The sequence below is a fragment of the Arachis ipaensis genome, chromosome B10 (genome assembly GCF_059453495.1).
Source record: "Arachis ipaensis isolate K30076 ecotype BB chromosome B10, ASM5945349v1, whole genome shotgun sequence".
In the NCBI taxonomy this organism is placed as follows: domain Eukaryota; kingdom Viridiplantae; phylum Streptophyta; class Magnoliopsida; order Fabales; family Fabaceae; genus Arachis; species Arachis ipaensis.
This window is the reverse complement of record NC_142435.1, coordinates 142,709,702-142,727,592: the sequence shown is the minus strand read 5'-3', so window position 1 is coordinate 142,727,592 and position 17,891 is coordinate 142,709,702. Positions and strand designations below refer to the sequence as shown.

Here is a 17,891-nt window from a genome sequence, read left to right as displayed (position 1 = left end):
AGTAATATAGATTGTTGGACATTAGGATATCATGAGAATATTCTCTTTCGACATTATATGCAAATTCTCATTTAGAATGGACCGCGAGTGCTTCATTCCTTCTTTCTCGAAGTCCAAGTTGGCAGACAGTTTCGACCTTGCATCCAAGTTATTAGTACAACAAACAATATCGTCGTTGCTGCTTATATGGAAACTGAAACGATTACTGAACGTTGGTTCGGAGAAGAAGCTGAAAAAAGCAATTAAAATGGTGGACAATGTGATCATGGAGATGATAGGACAGAGGAGGAAGGAGATGGTGACGACGATGACAGGTCTTAAAAAAATCAGACTTGCTGTCTAGATTCATGGGATCCATCGAAGACAACAAGTACATACTTGAGAGACATAGTCATTAGTTTCTTGAGTGTTAATTGGTTGAGAAAAAGTTGAGAATTTTTCTTCTTATGAACATTAAAGTTGCAGAGTGTACATTGTGTAGCTTGAAGTTACAGTGTTAAATTGTTAGTGTTATACGAGATATGATGAAAATTGGGGGAGAACAGTGTCGTTTCCGAACAGAGGAGGTCAGGGACTATTTTGTCCCCGGTTAGAGTTGCTAGGGACAATTTTATCTTCCGTTAGAGTTGACGAAGCAAAGGACCTAAGTGACCGACGGAGTTAATTGTTAGTAACCAATCGAGTAATTAATTTTAGTTGGGGATTAAAGTGTCTGGTCTGAAATTTTTCGAGAATCAAAATGGGTAAATACTCTAAAACTTAACAAAAAGTTTCTTACATTATTTATTGACATGAGTACTTAACAAACCCACATATTAAACTTTTTCATCATTGATCAAATGACCAATATTTTCTTCAAGATCCTCAAAGAAATCAGATACTTTATAATGAGTGGTGCACTTTTCAACAACATCATTTGAAACAAAATTTGTCTCCTTTCCTTTGTCATCATTTTTCAAAGATGCTTGATAAAGATCAACTAGGTGCCTCGGGGTACGACAGGTACGCGACCAATGACCCTTTCCACCACAATGGAAATATTTATCCTCCGTTGATTTATTTTGCCCATTATTTCTTTTTTTATCCTACTTCTGGTGAGATCATTTCTTATGAATATAATTTTTCTTTTTTCCATAATTTTTCTTATTACCAAAACCTTGTCATTTACCTCTTCTGGGGTAATGATTTACCGCATTTGTTTCCGGAAATGGGGTGACGCTGGCTGGGCGCGCTTTATGATTTTTTAAAAGCAATTCATTGTTGCGTTCAGCAACAAGAAGACATGAAATTGGCTTAGAATATTTTTTTAAATTCTTTTTCTCGATACTGCTGTTGCAGGAGCACATTCGAGGCATGGAAAGTCGAACAAATTTTTTTTAACATATCATTATCAGTTATCTTTTCTCCACATAATTTCAGTCGTGAGGTAATTCGGAATATTGCTGAATTGCATTTATTTATGGATTTAAAATCTTGGAGATATAAGTGCGTCCACTTATATCGGACTTGAAAAAGTATCGATATCTTTTGATGATTATACCTTTTTTCAAAGTTTTTCTACATATCTACAAAATCTTTTAGTGTGAGATATTCATTTTTCAATCTTTTATGTGTCATATGTCTCAAATTTTACTACTATTTATACACGTATAAAGAATATTTTTTTTAAACTTTATTAAATACAATCACTTTTAATAATCTGAGTCTTATAAAAAATAAGTATTCACCTCAAACAATCTTATCATAACATATATAATTGAGTAATACGCCTGAGCGTTGAGTTTTTGTATAATTATATCTTATTTTGTTTATTATATTCTCGTGCAGTTATTATTGTTGTTCTTGTCGTTGTTAACGCGAAGAAACTCCGTAAAAGAGAGAAGAAAATAAGAAACCGAAAGCGCAGTGTGAGAGAGACAGAGTAAGAGAATTTGGAAGATTGATTTCTTCACTTTGGGAAATGGATATATCAATATAATATAATTCTAATATATATATATTACATGTATTTTAGGGTTATTTTGATAATTACTGCATATATTTCAGAAATATATTGATTATAAATCAAATAACCTTTTAACATATTTTTTAGAATTCATAAAAATATTATAAGAAATATTCTTAATCCTAAACAAACAAATGTTTAAGAAGAATATTATTTTCAGTTATAATATTCACACATAATTCCTGAAAATGTAATTTATAATTTTAATAGTAATTTAAAATATAACTGGTTTTTATATAAAAAAAATCGTATTAAATTATCAATCAATAATTTTTTTTGTGACTAAAGATCTTTTATATTTAATGAGAGGTCTTTATTTTAATATTCACTTGAAAAATATATTTTTATATAAAAATATATAATATATACATATATATGACTCGAATTGATTGAATAGAGTTGAGACTCAATCCACATAAAAATTTTATCTGCACTTTATCTTATTCGTTACGGATCTAGTTGATCAACCGAATTGAGTACCCACGAATATGATATATGTTGCACTCTCTATGCAATCATTTAACTTGATCAATTTTTTTTATTTCTTTTCCAAAAGCAAAACTAAATAATTAAGTGAAAAAAGTGATGGTCACTTTTTGGTGTACATTTGGGAAATCCATTTCATACGCATTAAAATTCTTAATTTAATTTATGAAAAAAGTATTAAAGAATTTGAATTGTGTTGTTAAATTAATAAAGGATAATATATCCCTAGCTAGAAGAATAAATCAATATAAAAAAAAAGGGGTATCTTTCGGATACCCCATTAAATATGATAGCAACAAAGCACTAAAAAACTAAAACGTTAGGTTGAAAAGTTGTAATGGATTCCAACTCTCCAACGTAAACGGGATCCACAACTTTTAATATATTTAACTATTACGAATTTGAGTGAACATGCTGTTTTTTTAAGCTGTGAATTTGTTGTAATTCAATTTTCTGTACCACCCTAAAATTAAACAACTTTTAACTGAATCTATTTAATTATTTTAGCTTCATGCTGGGATTATTTCTATTTTCATTTTCATAATAAACGAACAAAACATTAAAGAAAATCAACAAATAGGACCCACATAAAAAAATTTGAAACAGAAATTAACATCTGTTCTGCTGTTGAAATATACAGTAAAGGATAAATTAGAGGTTTGTTATTGGTTAATGTATTATTACAGACAAAATGCGGGTATTTGATTCATAATTATCAAAATTGAATTAATCAAACTATTGGATCATCGAATTATTTGTTTAATAAGTGAATTACATGTTGAATCGATTCACTCGATCACTAATTAAATAATTATATAAAATTTAATTTAATTTTTTATTTTTATAATAAATATTTTTTTAGTTTTATTTTTATTAAATTAACTATTATTTTTTAAATTTTAATAATTTTTCAATTAATTAATATTTATTATATTGCTCAAGTATTTATAAAAGAAAATAAAGATAATAATCATGGAAACAGAAAATATCTTGTACTTAATTAAAAAAAATTCTTTTAAATTTGTAAATATAATTTATTTATGTAATATATTAGATAGAAAAATATCATGCATGGTAAATAACAATTTTTTTAGTTTGGCCGAATTTTACCAAGTTTGACTATGTTAATTCATCCAGTTTTGATCGGTTATTAGATTTAACCAAGTTTCAATAGGTTAATTGCGCGACAGATTTAAATGATGGCTCAATCTCAGTTGATGATTAGATTTTCGGTTCAACCTATCGAATCAAACTGAGTTTGATAACCATTATTCGAACTCTGATATTTATTTAAATAAATGAGTGAGTTAATTACTCGATTAACCAAGTTGATTAAGATAAATAAAATTTTTATTATTTCTTCTACGTTAAATTATATTTTTTAATTAAATTTATAATTTTATCTTATTCACATCGATTACTATTTTACTAGATTTTTTTTTATTTTTTAGAATTTAACTATTATGTGCCCTAACGGCACATATTAAGATTGCTACTATTAAAAAAATTTTTTTAACTTTTTATTTTAACAAATACATTCCAAATTTAAGTAAGAAATTTCGATTAAAATTTTAATTTGAAAACTTGATAAAATATTAACATAAATATTAATTAATTATTAATATTAAAATTTAAGTAAATTATCATTAAATATATTTATCTAAAAGAATTTTAGAAAAGAGAAAATTATATGATAATAATATTTAAGATAAAAAAGAATCACGAAGAGAAAACCATTAAGAATAAGAGAGAAAGGCCAGTAAAGTAATCACTAAAGTGGATGACATAAACTTATAAATTTAGCCTAAAAAATACAATTTAATATAAAAGAAAGTATAATTTTTATGCTTAAATCAAAATTGAATGTGAATATTATTTCTGACCTAATAGATAGGGGTGAGTGCAGGTAGCGGATATTCGAATCGAACCAATTAAATTGGTTTTGGAACTAACAGATAATCGGGTCCAACCCGAACTAAATCGATGACCTTTGTTAGTTATTGGTTCGGGTATCGGTTGTGGGGGTGCAGAACCCGAACCAACCCATGAATTCGATCATATATTAATTAAATAAAAAAATTGATTTTTAATTAAAAAAATTGAATTTCCATTAGACAAAGATTATTCACTATTAATATGTTTAGATTTTAATGAGTTTAGTTTTTAATGTATTTGGTATTTAACATGTTTGGATTATTTCTATTAATGTTATTGTTGAATTTTTAAGATAAAAATTTTGTTTTTTTTTTATGAATTTCAAAGTCATTGGGTACTCAATTATCCGAATCGAACCAATCCGTTTTTAATCGGTTTGGTTTGGTTCAGATACATACACAAAAAAAATACAAATTCGAACAAAACTGAACCAATTATATTTTAATCAGTTCGATTCTAATTTCATCTTGAACCCGAATCAAACCGATTTGTGCTCACCCCTACTAATCGAAGTATGGACTATGGAGTATAGCAATTTTCTTAGTTAAAATCTCTCACTGCTAGACCAATCCTACGCTACACCCGAAAATAAGAAAAAGAATAACAATAGACTAAATCGTATTACAATATCTAAATCCGAAATTAACTTAATCATGGCAATTGATCAATTTCCATCCTAATCCTATTTGGATAGAAAATTCATGTAACAATCATGTAAACTATTACTACAACTCTACAAGTATAGACATTCATGATTCATGGACACAAAAAAAAAAAAAAAAAAAAGAAAGAAGAAAAAACACTATATATATACTATTTCTTTGATCACATTCTCTCCCACCAAACAAAATCTAAGGAAAGTGGGAGGAAAAAAATGTAAAGCTTGGCAGGATAATCAGATTCTCTTCCTTGATCTTCATCCTCCATCATTTTGAAATCTTGGTAAGTGTGTTAAAACATAAATACAGAGATTCTGATAATAGAAAGACTGAGAAGAGAAGCAAACAAAATATTTTTGTTTTGATACAAAACTTGTTCAATTTTCTGCCTCTTCAAAAACTTGTTCAGAGGCGAAACATTGGAGATACAATTTTTTTTTTTTTTAATTTTGTCTCAATCGTAGTTTCTAGATTCATAATACAAACAAAGAAATAGACCAAATACTTTTGTTTAGTACAAAATTTGTTCAATTTTCTACCTCCCAAACATTTTTTTTCTATCTTTTCTCAATCTTAATCTCTTATTGCTGTTGTTTTAAGACACTTACCATCAAAATCAAGCATTGCATTTGCATATGTTAAAAGGTGGCACTCTTAAACAGGGGCAGAGTCATTTAATGTTTTTCTGTTTCAACATCATTTTGAAGACTTATCATCTGTCAGAAACATGAGAAGCAAAAACAGCAATATCTTCCACCTTGTTTTGATGCCTTTTTAGCTTTTGGAGGAGGAGGAGGCCGCGGCGGCGATGATTTCTCTGGCTGCTGTTGTTGCTTTTCAGTTTTTTCATGCATTTCTGATTCTACTGTTGAAGAACTTATTCTTTCTCCATTATTTGTTAATCTAAAAGAAATCAGGAAAAGAAAGCTATGGTTAATAGTAGGAAATTTTACCCTTTTGTAATGTTTAGAATTTTTTTGAAGAATATAATTTAAACAAAAATATAAATGAAACTGAAATAATTTCAAACTGCTAAAAAATATTATCCAAAATTTAACCTTGAGAAGGTACAGGTAACACCATGAATTGTCAAATAAATAGTTGCATATCTAATCATTTGTGCTATAACTAGTGATGGATTAATTCTTATAATAAGATATTAAACTTTAATTCTTATAACTGGAATTCATGTGTTACTAGCAAAACTCCAAGAGGTTAGTTAGGAGTTGGAGTTTGCATGTAGCAGTATCCTTAGTTAACTGAAATTCCAGCTAGGAAGAATATCTACTTGATTTCAATCATGTTTACTTAATAGCTTTTTGTTGTATTACTTAGAACTGGTAGTACTACTCGTACCTGTGGTTATTCAATCTGTAAAGAATATGATCAGATTCGGGTGTTAAGTCAATTTTATCCGTTCAACCCATATTTTTAAAATATAATGTCTATGTTCATAAAAATATATACTTACAATGAAAGAGCGAAGATTTTAATCTAAGTTTTTCTGTTATATAAACACTTATTGGTTCTGCTAAGAAACCAATTAGGAGGGTAGCCAACTAGAACCAACTAATTAAAAAACAAGAGGTCTGTTATAAAAAAGAAAAACAATTTTCTATTATTTTAATTTTTCGAATTTTAAAACAACTTAGATTGTAATTAGTTCCTAGACTTTTTCATACTTAATCTAACCTAATAATTCAATTTGTTAATAATACATAAATAATATTGATATTATAAAAATATAGAAAGACTAAATATTGTATTTGAATGAAAGTAAATTTATTTTTTTACTGACCCAAGTAAAGAAATTTAGGATATAATAGACTAAAATTTTAAAAAATTTAAATTCATGAATAAAATTAGGGTAAAACTTAGAGAGTGCTAAGGACGAATAAGTTTTGTGATTTGTAGTTATCAATTAGTCATTATTGGTGTTTTTAATGGTATGAGATTTTATCCAATGATACGAGATTACTCATTTTTCTTTTGCTAGTTAAGTGCTGCTCAAATTTTAATAAAAATACTGGTCCTAAACTTTCTCTAAAACTTAAATCCTATCTTATCCTACTCATTATCATTGCTATACTATTACTACATGACATAGCATTCATATTAAAAAATGCAATTAACCTTTTCAGTAATGTGTTTTATTGGAAAAATTTCCCTAAATCCTGTGTATATTATATAATATATACTCGAGATTATGCATAACAACACATAATAAAGCTGATATGATATGATGAAAGTGTTTCTTACATCGGAAACTGAAACGAACGACCGCTCTCCATGGATCTGTAAGACACAATAGGGACATTATTTGCTTCTTTACTATGATGATCCATTGTTGTTTTGTCCAATACTTTTGTCTCAACTTTTCTTGATTCCTCATCATTCTTATGCTCATGCTTTTCCAAATCAAGAACCACGCTTCTGTCCGACGAATCCGACGAGTCGGAGTTTCTGTTGTTGTTTTCTTCATAACTCACTTCCTGAACAGTTGGCAATGGCATGGAAACATTGTAAAGTTCCCCGGATTTGTTATTATTATTGTTCATTGCAAAAGAAATGTCCCTAGTTATGAAACTCCCATTCCCTAATCGGATACTAAACAAAGATTCATTTGATGCAACACTCCATTGTTCGTTAGGATTTGATTTACCGAACACAGATGCTGGAATTCTGTTCGGATCATAACCGCTTTCCATTGTGTAATGAGATGGAGACTGTGCAGTTGAAGCACCCGTGTAGCTCCATACGGGAGAATCATATACATGTAGATCATAACTATGTTCGAAACTATTTCTATTTCCCCGTTCTTCTCTATCGTCAGGATCTAATGACGATTCTGACGATAGAGAAGAGACAGAATATCTCTTAATAGAATCCACGTCGCTGTCGCTGTCGTCGTCGTCTCCCTTTAGGTTAACTTGCACTTTTAGTTTCTTGCTACTTCCTTTGTTATCCATTTGAGAACTCTACAAAAGCAAGATAAGTAGCAATGTTAGATGATATTGAAGAGAATAAAGCAATTCTTGTAAAATGTAACATATATACATTTGTAACAAAAAGGAGTTACCAAGGTTTTTGAGTTCTTTTGAGGAGGCACAACAATGAAATTGTGTGTATCTTTTGTTCTAATTTCTTATTTTTTTTTTATACATAAAGGCACATATATAAGAGCTGCAAGATATTAGACATCCTTCTGCAACAAGAAATTAAATTGAATTATCATTGACTTGTAACATTTTATCTTACATTGAAAAAATGAAAATAAAATAAAAAAGCTAACATGTAAGCAATGATCTTATTGTAAAAATTAAACACCGAATAAAAAAAACTAAGGTAATGCTATGAAGCTTACTCAAATATTCATAATTGAATCTTTTAACCTTGCAGCTTCAAATTATAATTGATTCGTTCAAATCAATTCAACATGAAGGTGAATTGCAAGGACCCAGAAAAGAGATTAACCTTTTTTGGGCCCCCAAATTAGAAGAAGATGGAAAATGACAATAATGAAAAATTAAGCATGAAAATTTTGAGGAAGAGAAGGTCAAACATGAAATGGTCCCAAAGGTTAATTAAGGTTTAAAAACTGGGTTTTGGGGATAACGTTCTGTTAATGAAGAAAACGCAGAAAAAACTAAAGTGGTCAAATGATAAAAATAGTCAGAGAGAGGTTCCCGGGATCTTATACACTTATATAGCAATGTGATTGTCAATTTACTAAATTGGGTCACTCTCACAGCCTCTTTATGCAAATAAAAATAAAAATAACAAAAATAAGTTATGATATATATAATAATTGATTAACTTTCCATGATTTTAATTGCTTTTAAATCTATCCATATAGATATGGATCGTCACCTAAAGCAATGACGAGCATGGTGAACCATCAGCCACGTCATTATGCCACCACTTAAAACTTGCATTAGGAAAAGCCAAAAATAGGCAAGGTATAATGTCAAAGATTTGTCACCACTGAGAAGAATACTAAACATAGTCTAGATTCAGTTCATTTCTACCAATTCAAGTGTGTGTTTTTTCTCTAGAACTATGTCATTTGCATTCCCTCTAGAAAAGGACTAGTAGGACGTATGATGTCGGGTAGGGTAGAATTTATATTTTATTTTAATTTTATTTGTAAGTTTAATAATTTATTTATTAAAATTTAAATTTTTTTTAATTTTAATTTGTTATAATTTAAAGTTTTTTTTTACTTGATTTTATTCAATTTTATTCATAATAAATTAATTTTTTAATCAAATATAATATTTAATTATTTTATATTTTATATTTTATAAATATACTAATAAAATAAAAAAGATAAATTAAGTCTATATTAAAATTAAAAATAACAAAAATATAATGAGATCCATGTTAAAATTAAAAAACAGGAATAATATAGATTTGATTTTCATCAACTTTATTTTATATGTATAATAATTTATTAATTTTTAATTATATATTATAATATATTAAGACTATTTTGCTCTGAACGAGACATATTGCGGGTCGAGTTGTCAATCCTATCTAAACAGGTCAGATTAGATACTCGCGGATAAAGTTAGTATTGCCAATCCTAAAAAGGAGTAAAATTTAGAAGATTATTGGAATAAAGTGAATATATTAATTTTATTTTAATTAATTATTTTTTATTATTTTTTTGAATATAAAAACTAAGGATTAATTTATTTTTTTAAAGTTAAAAATTAATTTATGTTTCTATTTTACTAGAAACTAATTTGTCAAACATTTAAAAAAATATAAAAATTTTGACTCTTTTTAGGACTAGTTTGTTGAATGCAATATCACGTTCTGAAACTTTGAGAAGAGGACAAGGTGTAGAAAAGGACAATGCTGAAGATATGTTAAGAATGGAGGGTAATTTAGAGAAGCATAACAAAAGAAGTTATCCATAGATAGATTTTGTGATTGTAAATGTTCCTATGTTTATCATCATCTATATCAGAAAAAGGATGATAACCAAAAACTATGAATGAAACTTAGATCAAAATAGTTGCTATGGTAGGAGTTTTGCAGTCTCAGCTCTTCAATGTTAGAGTCCACACCTTAACTTGTAAGTTATGCTCTTATGTATTTTGGTCTTTGACCTTTGTTCAAAACATAACTGTATTAGTGTTGATCTTTGTTTTTATATTATGTACATTTTTGAATCCATTATGTATGATTTTTTGTTTCTTTCTCTTTTGCAGCCAGAACAAAATGCCTCATTCCAAATCCAATAATGCATACAACTTCACGAGGCCTAATTACATGTTTTGATGGTACTTCAATCCATCACAAAATGCCTCAAGTTCCAAGTGATTGCAGAAGTATTACAAAGGTATAAATAAATATACTAAGATTTCATATTCACAGCTGTTCAAGTAAATTTATAACACACTAAAAATAAAATTCCTATAAGGTATTTGGGCTGCGGCGAAGAAGGGCGAATGAGAGGACTGAAACTTATGTGCTGTTAGAACCAGGGCAGGAAGAGAAGTTTGTTTCTGAGGAAGAACTTAAGGTCAAGTTGAAAGGGTGGCTTGAAAATTGGCCTGGCAAGTCTCTTCCTCCTGATCTGGCGCGATACGAGAACATCGACGATGCTGTTTCATTTTTAATAAGATCTGTTTGTGAACTTCAGATTCATGGAGATATTGGCTCAATTCAATGGTACGAGGTTCGTTTGGAGTGAACAGATAGATGGTGTAAAATCATTCTCATCAAATATAAAAAATACAATACTCTCTCTGTTACTTAAATTTTGTAACGCATTTATTAATTGTTGTAGTAATTAATAAATATTAAATAAGATAAAGTTTAGTTTTTTTTTATCTTCTTAGCATTATCGTTTTTATTAGACTATATTTATAAAATGATCAATTAGTTAATAATAATAATTAAATGCTAGTTAGTTATCTTTCTTTCTCCTGTTAGCACGTGTATGCATATGTATAATATACTTCTAGGAAAATGATCATCTCCAGTTTTTTTAACAATTGATAGAATACACTGTAATTTGATTCTATGAGTGAGACCAAAAATAAATAAGAGAGAGAGCAATGAATGGTTAGATTGAACACTTGATACCATCCAATTTTTTTCTCATTGGAAAGGATCCACTCCCTATACTTCTATAGTTCTATGTACTCTGAGAATAGAAGTACATTATATATAGGTGGCTATTCCAGTGAAGATTTAATGATTGTCATCATGTGAAAATATATCACTTTGACCATTAGATGATAGATTATAGGGTTTGATTTTTATTTGAAGTAAAAATATTACTTTTATTTAAAGTGTTGCTAAACAAATAAATTACACTTTTAAATAAGGATCATCATAAAAAGATATTTTTGGCATCTTCATGGAAATAGTTGCCTTATATATATGCATCTATGTGCTAACAAGATAAAAAAAATAATTAACTAACACTTAATTATTATTCCTAACTAATTGATTATTCTATAAATATAGTCTAATACTCTCGTGAAATTTTGTTTTGATTAGTATTGTTCTCATTTAATTTAATTACTCCAAAGAATTACATAATTAATCTAGAGAAGTTGTTTAGTAGCACAAAAGATTTTAGGAACTGCCATTTATTTAATGAAAGTTTATCAAAAATAATGCTCTAAATAACTTTATAAGACCTACGTAATTGATTCGTTATTAAAAGTAATTAAATGGCTAAATGCATTGATTAGATTATAAGAATGAACAAAACTTGTGAAACTACTCTTGGGGAAGAAAATCAAAAGAGCATCTTCTTCCCTAATTGTCACTGATATTTAGTTAGTCCAGCTGGCACCTTTTATGTGTATATAAGGCAAATTTGCAGTATGATTCTCTATCATAGCATTTTTTTGAGACTAATAGATATAAAATGAGATGAGATTATCACAGAACATATAGTTCTTTCTTTGGTAGTAGAGTATTACAAAATCTTCAAACATGATTGAATTCTTCAGGTTTTAGTTGAGCTTCTCTTCGATCAGCATTGGCACTTTGTTTTGTAAAGGACTCACATCCTGCAAAGACGTGTCTGGGATCTGCAATAATTGTACCAATTAATTATCTATTTTTTTTTATGGATCCACTTTAATACAATAATCACCCAAATTAAAAGTAAACATGTTCTAAATTATAAATATAGGTTTAATTGTGATGCACTACCTTAGTTTCAGTTTTAGAAGGTGGTGGTAACAGTGCACCACCCCTTTTGGTTCTGGCAAGAAGCCCTTTGGTCACAGGGGATACCATCAAATCTGTTGGGCTTGTATACCTTAATAAATATATATAACAACAAAACGCATATTAGGAAAATTTTCAACTAGTATAGTGTCACTAACCGTTACACCATATAACAAAAAAAAAAAAAAAGTATAAATGTTATTTACTTATGCATATACATACCTTTCTGGGTACTTGAATGCCTTGGGGACTCTAAGGCGATCTGGGGTGACAGGTTTACGCAATTCGTTAAAGGAGCTCAGTGGAGTTGTTGGTGTTTTGCAATCAGGTTGAGGTTCAGGTTGGAGTGGTTTTGCTTGAATTGGAACTTTTGGAGGCGTTTTCAGCATGTTTTCCATGAGTAAATCTTTTCTCTGTAGGGCACTTGAGAATGTGATGGTGATGAAAGTGGTGGAAGATTAAGTAAGGTGGGTGAATGTTTAGAAGAAAGGAAAAAAAAGATTGGGAAATACAACGGTCGAATTGTGTGTGGCAAGCAGTGATAGAAATATATAGAATTAGAATAGGTGTTATATATTCAAACACAATGAAGGCCGTTGGAGATGGATACAACGACCACCACCAAAGGTTTGGGAGTCATCCTCTCAAATTTTTTTAATTATTTAGTAAAATATGATGTCTTATCGTTTAGTATTTTTTATATATATTTTTTATTTTATTTAAAAAGTATAAAGTGAAAATTATACTTTACTACACAATTGAACAAAAAAATTGAAATAATCATTTTTTTCTACTAGATAAAATATCAATAATATTAATTTTAGCTAATTTTTTTATAAAATATTATAAAATTTAATAACAGAGTGTTACACTCAAATTTTATTAATATCTAAAAAAAATAAACGATTATCTTCAAACAAATTTGATACTCGTTGCTTTTTTCATTTGAAATTTTGTTGTATATAGTTTGCTGCTTTTAAAGAAAGATAAATAGTATTTGAGTAAAGCGCAGGCTATAGTGAAAAGGAAAACTGGCAAAGAGATGAAAATTCTTTATATTTTCTTAAAGTCTACACAGAAATTATTTTTGTTATGGGAAAGAAGTTGGTGTTTTAGGAGGATATTGGAGGGTGGGATGATTTACCGGGCGGTGGAGCTGCCGGTCAACAAGCAGGGGCGTGGTGACCCTGCTACTGAGCAGCGTGTTAGCACCACGCAGGGACATGGTGACACGGCGAGCATGCAGGTTCTGGCACCACGCAGGGCGTGGTGGAGCTGGCGTCGCGGAGTCCCGATGTTCCTGCACCACGGGGGCGTACTGCAGCTACTGCTATGCAGGGGATAGATCTCACCTCGGTAAACATCAAGTGTGGCCTCTTCATTGCTCTATATAAAAAGTCTCCTCCTCCAACTGCAATATAGAAAGAAAGTGTGTTAGTGAGAGGGCAGAAAAGCATTAGGAGAAGGGGGATTGTGAACTCATATCAGAGGGGAAGGGTGTTGCTGCTCCACAAGGAGAAAGGGTGGGAAAATAGGCAGTAAAAAAATATTATTTTGTATTTATTTTAAAGAATGGTTCGTAATTATAATGCTCCAAAGGAACATATTATAAATTATTTGTATCATCTAATTTATGTAAATTGGTAAATTATATTTTTATTGTGTATTTTAATTTCTGTTATTTTTTGTTATTTAATATGTTAAAATATAATTTTTTTGTTAATTTTAAATTAATTTTTTGTTATAAAAATACTAAAATAAAATATATATTATACTATACTATACGACATACTAAAAATTTTAAAAAAAAATATATTTCTCTACAATAAAAATATAAAAATAATACTATAGTAAAATAAAAAATATATATTCTGTAAATAAATATGTATGTTGAACATATTCAAAAGTTTAATATATAAATGTTAAAGTAATAAATAAATATTAGAAAAATATATATACGTTGTTATTAATAATATTAGAAAAATATATGTTGATGCACGAAAAAAAATTATTTTGACTATGGTAATGCACTGCACGTTAATGATTCTAACAAATAAAATATTAAAATAAATAAATATGTAAATAATATTATTAATTGAAGTGATCACATACATTTTATAAATAGATATGTTAATATTTTTTATTAATAAATGAATATTTATAACTAATATAACAAATATATTTTTGTTGATGCAGTCTAACAGAAATTTGTTGGTGCGTAAACTGGATCCGCCACAGAGTTGGAACCCGAGGGTCGAAAACTACTTACGCGCCACGGGATTCTATCACGTATCTAGGATTGGGATGATAAGAGGATTTCACCCGTTGTTAGCTGCTCTGGTTGAAAGGTGGAGGCCGGAGACTCACACTTTTGTGTTGCCGGTGGGTGAGGTTACAGTGATCCACCGTCAGCCTCAGCTGATCCACGTGGGGCATCAGTCGATATGAGCCATGGTTTGCGGCGTCCTGCTTCCGACCACACGTTAGAGGGTGCATTGTGTGATAGTGGATTCCTTCGGCGGACATACACACTTGTTGACGAGTACAACTCCGGTGCATCCGCTCCAGCAGAGGCAGGTGGGTCGGCCCCCTCCGACAGAGGCGGGTGGGACGGCCCCTCCGGCAGAGGCGGGTGGGTCGACACCTCCGGCAGAGGCAGGTGGGTCGGTCGCTGTAGGTATGGATGACTCAGTTCCAGGTCATCCATATGACCTACGGACGGAGCGAAATCCACCTGATAGTTAAAGAAAACATATTATTCGGTCATCACGTACCTATGTTTGAATATTCCGAAAACTCCGGTGCATGCATAGCGTCGAGATCCAACTCACGCATAAAAGGTGGCACGTTCATCGGTTGACTGATCGAGGGGTGAACCACTACATTATCCGCTGCTGTCTCAACTCCCACATCACCAACCTCGTCTTCGTCGCCGGCTTCATAAGTGGCTTCGAAGTTCTCTTCGTTGTCACTATTCATTCCCTCGTACACTGCAGCTCTATCATCCTCCACCTCTAAATCATTTTGAATCACTTCCGTCTCTACGGTTTCAAACTCAACATACAGCTCAATCTGTGGCTGTCGCATCTGAGTCTGCCGGTGAATTTGAAACATATTATGCATAGTCACTTCGTCAGTGATTGGCATGGTATCAAACTGTATTAGACCACCGAAAACTACAACCAGATTCCGGTACAGAATTCTGCTCTCTCTCATTAACGTACCGTTCTCCATGCTTTGACAGAGACCGTTTTGAAGTTCCATAAACGTCATGGTGCATGAAACCACAAACGAAAACGGATTCTGGCACACAAACCTCACTCCCTCATGAGTATTACGTATTATCTCACTGTCGCGATACACTACCAAGTTTGCGGTACCCTCTATTACACCAGAAACACACTCAAAGAACACTCACACACTTCCTCAGAATGAAAATGGACCCGAGCACTGCCTTATATAGAGAGTAGTATTCACCACGCCCCACGTTTTGATTGCCTCAGGCCAATCACGTACTGCCATGTGTCAGGACGCCCCTGCGTGCTGACTCAGCACGCCCCCACATGCCACGTCATCACGCCCCCACGTGATGTCCCCGTGTACCAATCAAGCTCCGCCACATCATCATCACGCCCCACGTGCTACATCAACACGCCCCCACGTGATGCTTACATGGCCCATTCAGGCTCCGCCACGTCATCATCACGCCCCCACGTGATGCCTGTGTGGACCATTTAAGCTCCGCTACGTCATCATCATGCCCCACGTGCTAGGTCAGCACGCCCCCACGTGATGCCATCGTGTCCCACTCAAGCTCCGCCACGTCATCTCGCCCCCCACTTGTGGCAGTCAACACGCCCCTGCATGTTGACCATGCATCCACCATAGGGTAAAACACAATATTCCCCCATTTCTGGCCAAAACACCACTTTCCTTCCCATATTAAATTCTTGAGCCTAGAATACACTTCTTTTTATTTTCTCAATACAAAAATCTCTTCATTTTAGAATTATTTTTTTAGTAAATAGTAAAATGATTTTTCAAGTTTTATCCGTTAAATAAAAACAGAATTCACGTACAATTATATTAACATAAAATTAATAATTAAAATTAGGGATAAGTATTGTTTTGGTCCCTGACGTTAAGGGTCCGAATCGAAACCGTCCCCATTGTAATTTTGGATTTAAAATAATCTTTAACATTTTTTTCGTATTAAAATTGTCCTTTTAATTTTTTTTTTGACAAAAATACCCTCACCACTACCAACACAATTACCTCCTCCATCACCACCAACACCAACACCAACACCAACACCAACACAACCACCAACACTACAACCACCACCACCACCACCACAAACACAAACATCACCACCAATACCAACCACCAACACCAAGAACACCAAACAACAGCAACAACACCAAACCAAGAAGCAAAAACAGAAAACAAGAAAGCAGAAGCAAGAAAGCAGAAAACAGAAAGCAAGAAAGCAGAAGCAAGAAAACAGGCGGCGAGGTTGCGAGGCAGAGGCGGCGAGGCAGAGGCAGCAAGGCAGAGGCGGAGAGGCGGAGGCGGAGGCGGAGAGGCGGAGGCGGAGGCGGAGAGGCGGAGGCGGAGGCGGAGAGGCGGAGGCGGAGGCGGAGAGGCGGAGGCGGCGAGGCAGAGGCGGCGAGGTGGCGAGGCGGCCGCTGTCCCCCTCCCCCCTTCCCCTTCCCCCTCTCCCCTTCCCTCCACCCCCACCCCGCGTCCTTTCCCCTTCCCCCCACCCCGAACCCACGTCCCCTTCCTCTTCTTCTTTGGCTTCTTCCACTTCCCCTCCCCTTTCCTCCATCACCACCACCACAGAGCCGCCGTCACCGTCCCCCCTCCCCCTTTTCCCTTCCCCCTCCCCTTCCCCCTCTCCCCTTCCCTCCACCCCCACCCCGCGTCCTTTCCCCTTCCCCCCACCCCGAACCCGCGTCCCCTTCCTCTTCTTCTCTGGCTTCTTCCACTTCCCCTCCCCTTTCCTCCATCACCACCACCACAGAGCCGCCGTCACCGTCCCCCCTCCCCCTTTCCCCTTCCCCCTCCCCTTCCCCCTCTTCCCTTCCTTCCACCCCCACCCCGCGTCCTTTCCCCTTCCCCCACCCCGAACCCGCGTCCCCTTCCTCTTCTTCTCTGGCTTCTTCCACTTCCCCTCCCCTCTCCTCCATCACCACCACCACAGAGCTGCCGTCACCGTCCCCCCTCCCCCCTTCCCCTTTCCGTCCCCTCCCCCTTCGTATACCCTTTCCCTCCCCCCCCCACCCAAACGCGTTTTCTTTTATTTTTTTTTTTGAAATTTTATAAATTTTTTAATATAGTAGGGCTAGTTTAGGAATAAATTAAAAAAATTTATTAGAAATGACGATTTTAAAATGAAATGCAACATTAAGGACGATTTTAAGTCAAAAATTACATCAGGGATAGTTTCGATTCTGACCCTCAACGTTAGGGACCAAAACAATACTTATTCCTTAAAATTATTATCAAATTTATTAAGAGTTTAATTTTGATGATGCACTAACGGTCTAAAACATTTTATACAGTCGTATAATCAAAATCTATTCTTTTAAATGATTATT

The 17,891-nt window shown here is 32.7% G+C and overlaps 3 protein-coding genes across 3 annotated transcripts; 1 reads left to right on the top strand and 2 right to left on the bottom strand.

Moving 5' to 3' along the window:
• Window positions 1-5,251: 5,251 nt before the first annotated feature.
• On the bottom strand, window positions 5,252-8,648 carry LOC107621380 (uncharacterized). The gene is made up of 4 exons (XM_021114217.2): window positions 8,450-8,648; window positions 8,165-8,290; window positions 7,345-8,063; window positions 5,252-5,988 (listed from the first exon to the last, which is right to left on the bottom strand). The coding sequence occupies exons 3-4, from the start codon at window positions 8,052-8,054 to the stop codon at window positions 5,805-5,807; spliced, it is 894 nt and encodes a 297-aa protein (XP_020969876.1). The 5' UTR covers window positions 8,055-8,063; window positions 8,165-8,290; window positions 8,450-8,648; the 3' UTR covers window positions 5,252-5,804.
• Window positions 8,649-10,008: 1,360 nt separating this feature from the next.
• Window positions 10,009-10,928, top strand: CRR7 (chlororespiratory reduction 7). The gene is made up of 3 exons (XM_016323749.3): window positions 10,009-10,168; window positions 10,305-10,435; window positions 10,517-10,928. Exons 1-3 carry the CDS (start codon window positions 10,114-10,116, stop codon window positions 10,787-10,789), a joined length of 459 nt encoding a protein of 152 aa, XP_016179235.1. The 5' UTR covers window positions 10,009-10,113; the 3' UTR covers window positions 10,790-10,928.
• Window positions 10,929-11,824: 896 nt separating this feature from the next.
• On the bottom strand, window positions 11,825-12,814 carry LOC107621678 (hydroxyproline-rich glycoprotein family protein). The gene is made up of 3 exons (XM_016323699.3): window positions 12,511-12,814; window positions 12,271-12,379; window positions 11,825-12,146 (listed from the first exon to the last, which is right to left on the bottom strand). Exons 1-3 carry the CDS (start codon window positions 12,684-12,686, stop codon window positions 12,069-12,071), a joined length of 363 nt encoding a protein of 120 aa, XP_016179185.1. The 5' UTR covers window positions 12,687-12,814; the 3' UTR covers window positions 11,825-12,068.
• Window positions 12,815-17,891: the final 5,077 nt, after the last annotated feature.

Coding starts and splice junctions, on each gene's coding strand:
- LOC107621380 (XM_021114217.2), bottom strand. CDS start 8,054: ATGGATAACAAAGGAAGTAGCAAGAAACTAAAAGTGCAAGTTAACCTA. Junction 5,989..7,344: donor CGTTCGTTTCAGTTTCCGAT/GTAAGAAACACT, acceptor GATTTCTTTTAG/ATTAACAAATAATGGAGAAA.
- CRR7 (XM_016323749.3), top strand. CDS start 10,114: ATGGTAGGAGTTTTGCAGTCTCAGCTCTTCAATGTTAGAGTCCACACC. Junction 10,169..10,304: donor TAGAGTCCACACCTTAACTT/GTAAGTTATGCT, acceptor TCTCTTTTGCAG/CCAGAACAAAATGCCTCATT. Junction 10,436..10,516: donor ATTGCAGAAGTATTACAAAG/GTATAAATAAAT, acceptor AATTCCTATAAG/GTATTTGGGCTGCGGCGAAG.
- LOC107621678 (XM_016323699.3), bottom strand. CDS start 12,686: ATGGAAAACATGCTGAAAACGCCTCCAAAAGTTCCAATTCAAGCAAAA. Junction 12,380..12,510: donor GCATTCAAGTACCCAGAAAG/GTATGTATATGC, acceptor ATATTTATTAAG/GTATACAAGCCCAACAGATT. Junction 12,147..12,270: donor CTTCTAAAACTGAAACTAAG/GTAGTGCATCAC, acceptor CAATTATTGCAG/ATCCCAGACACGTCTTTGCA.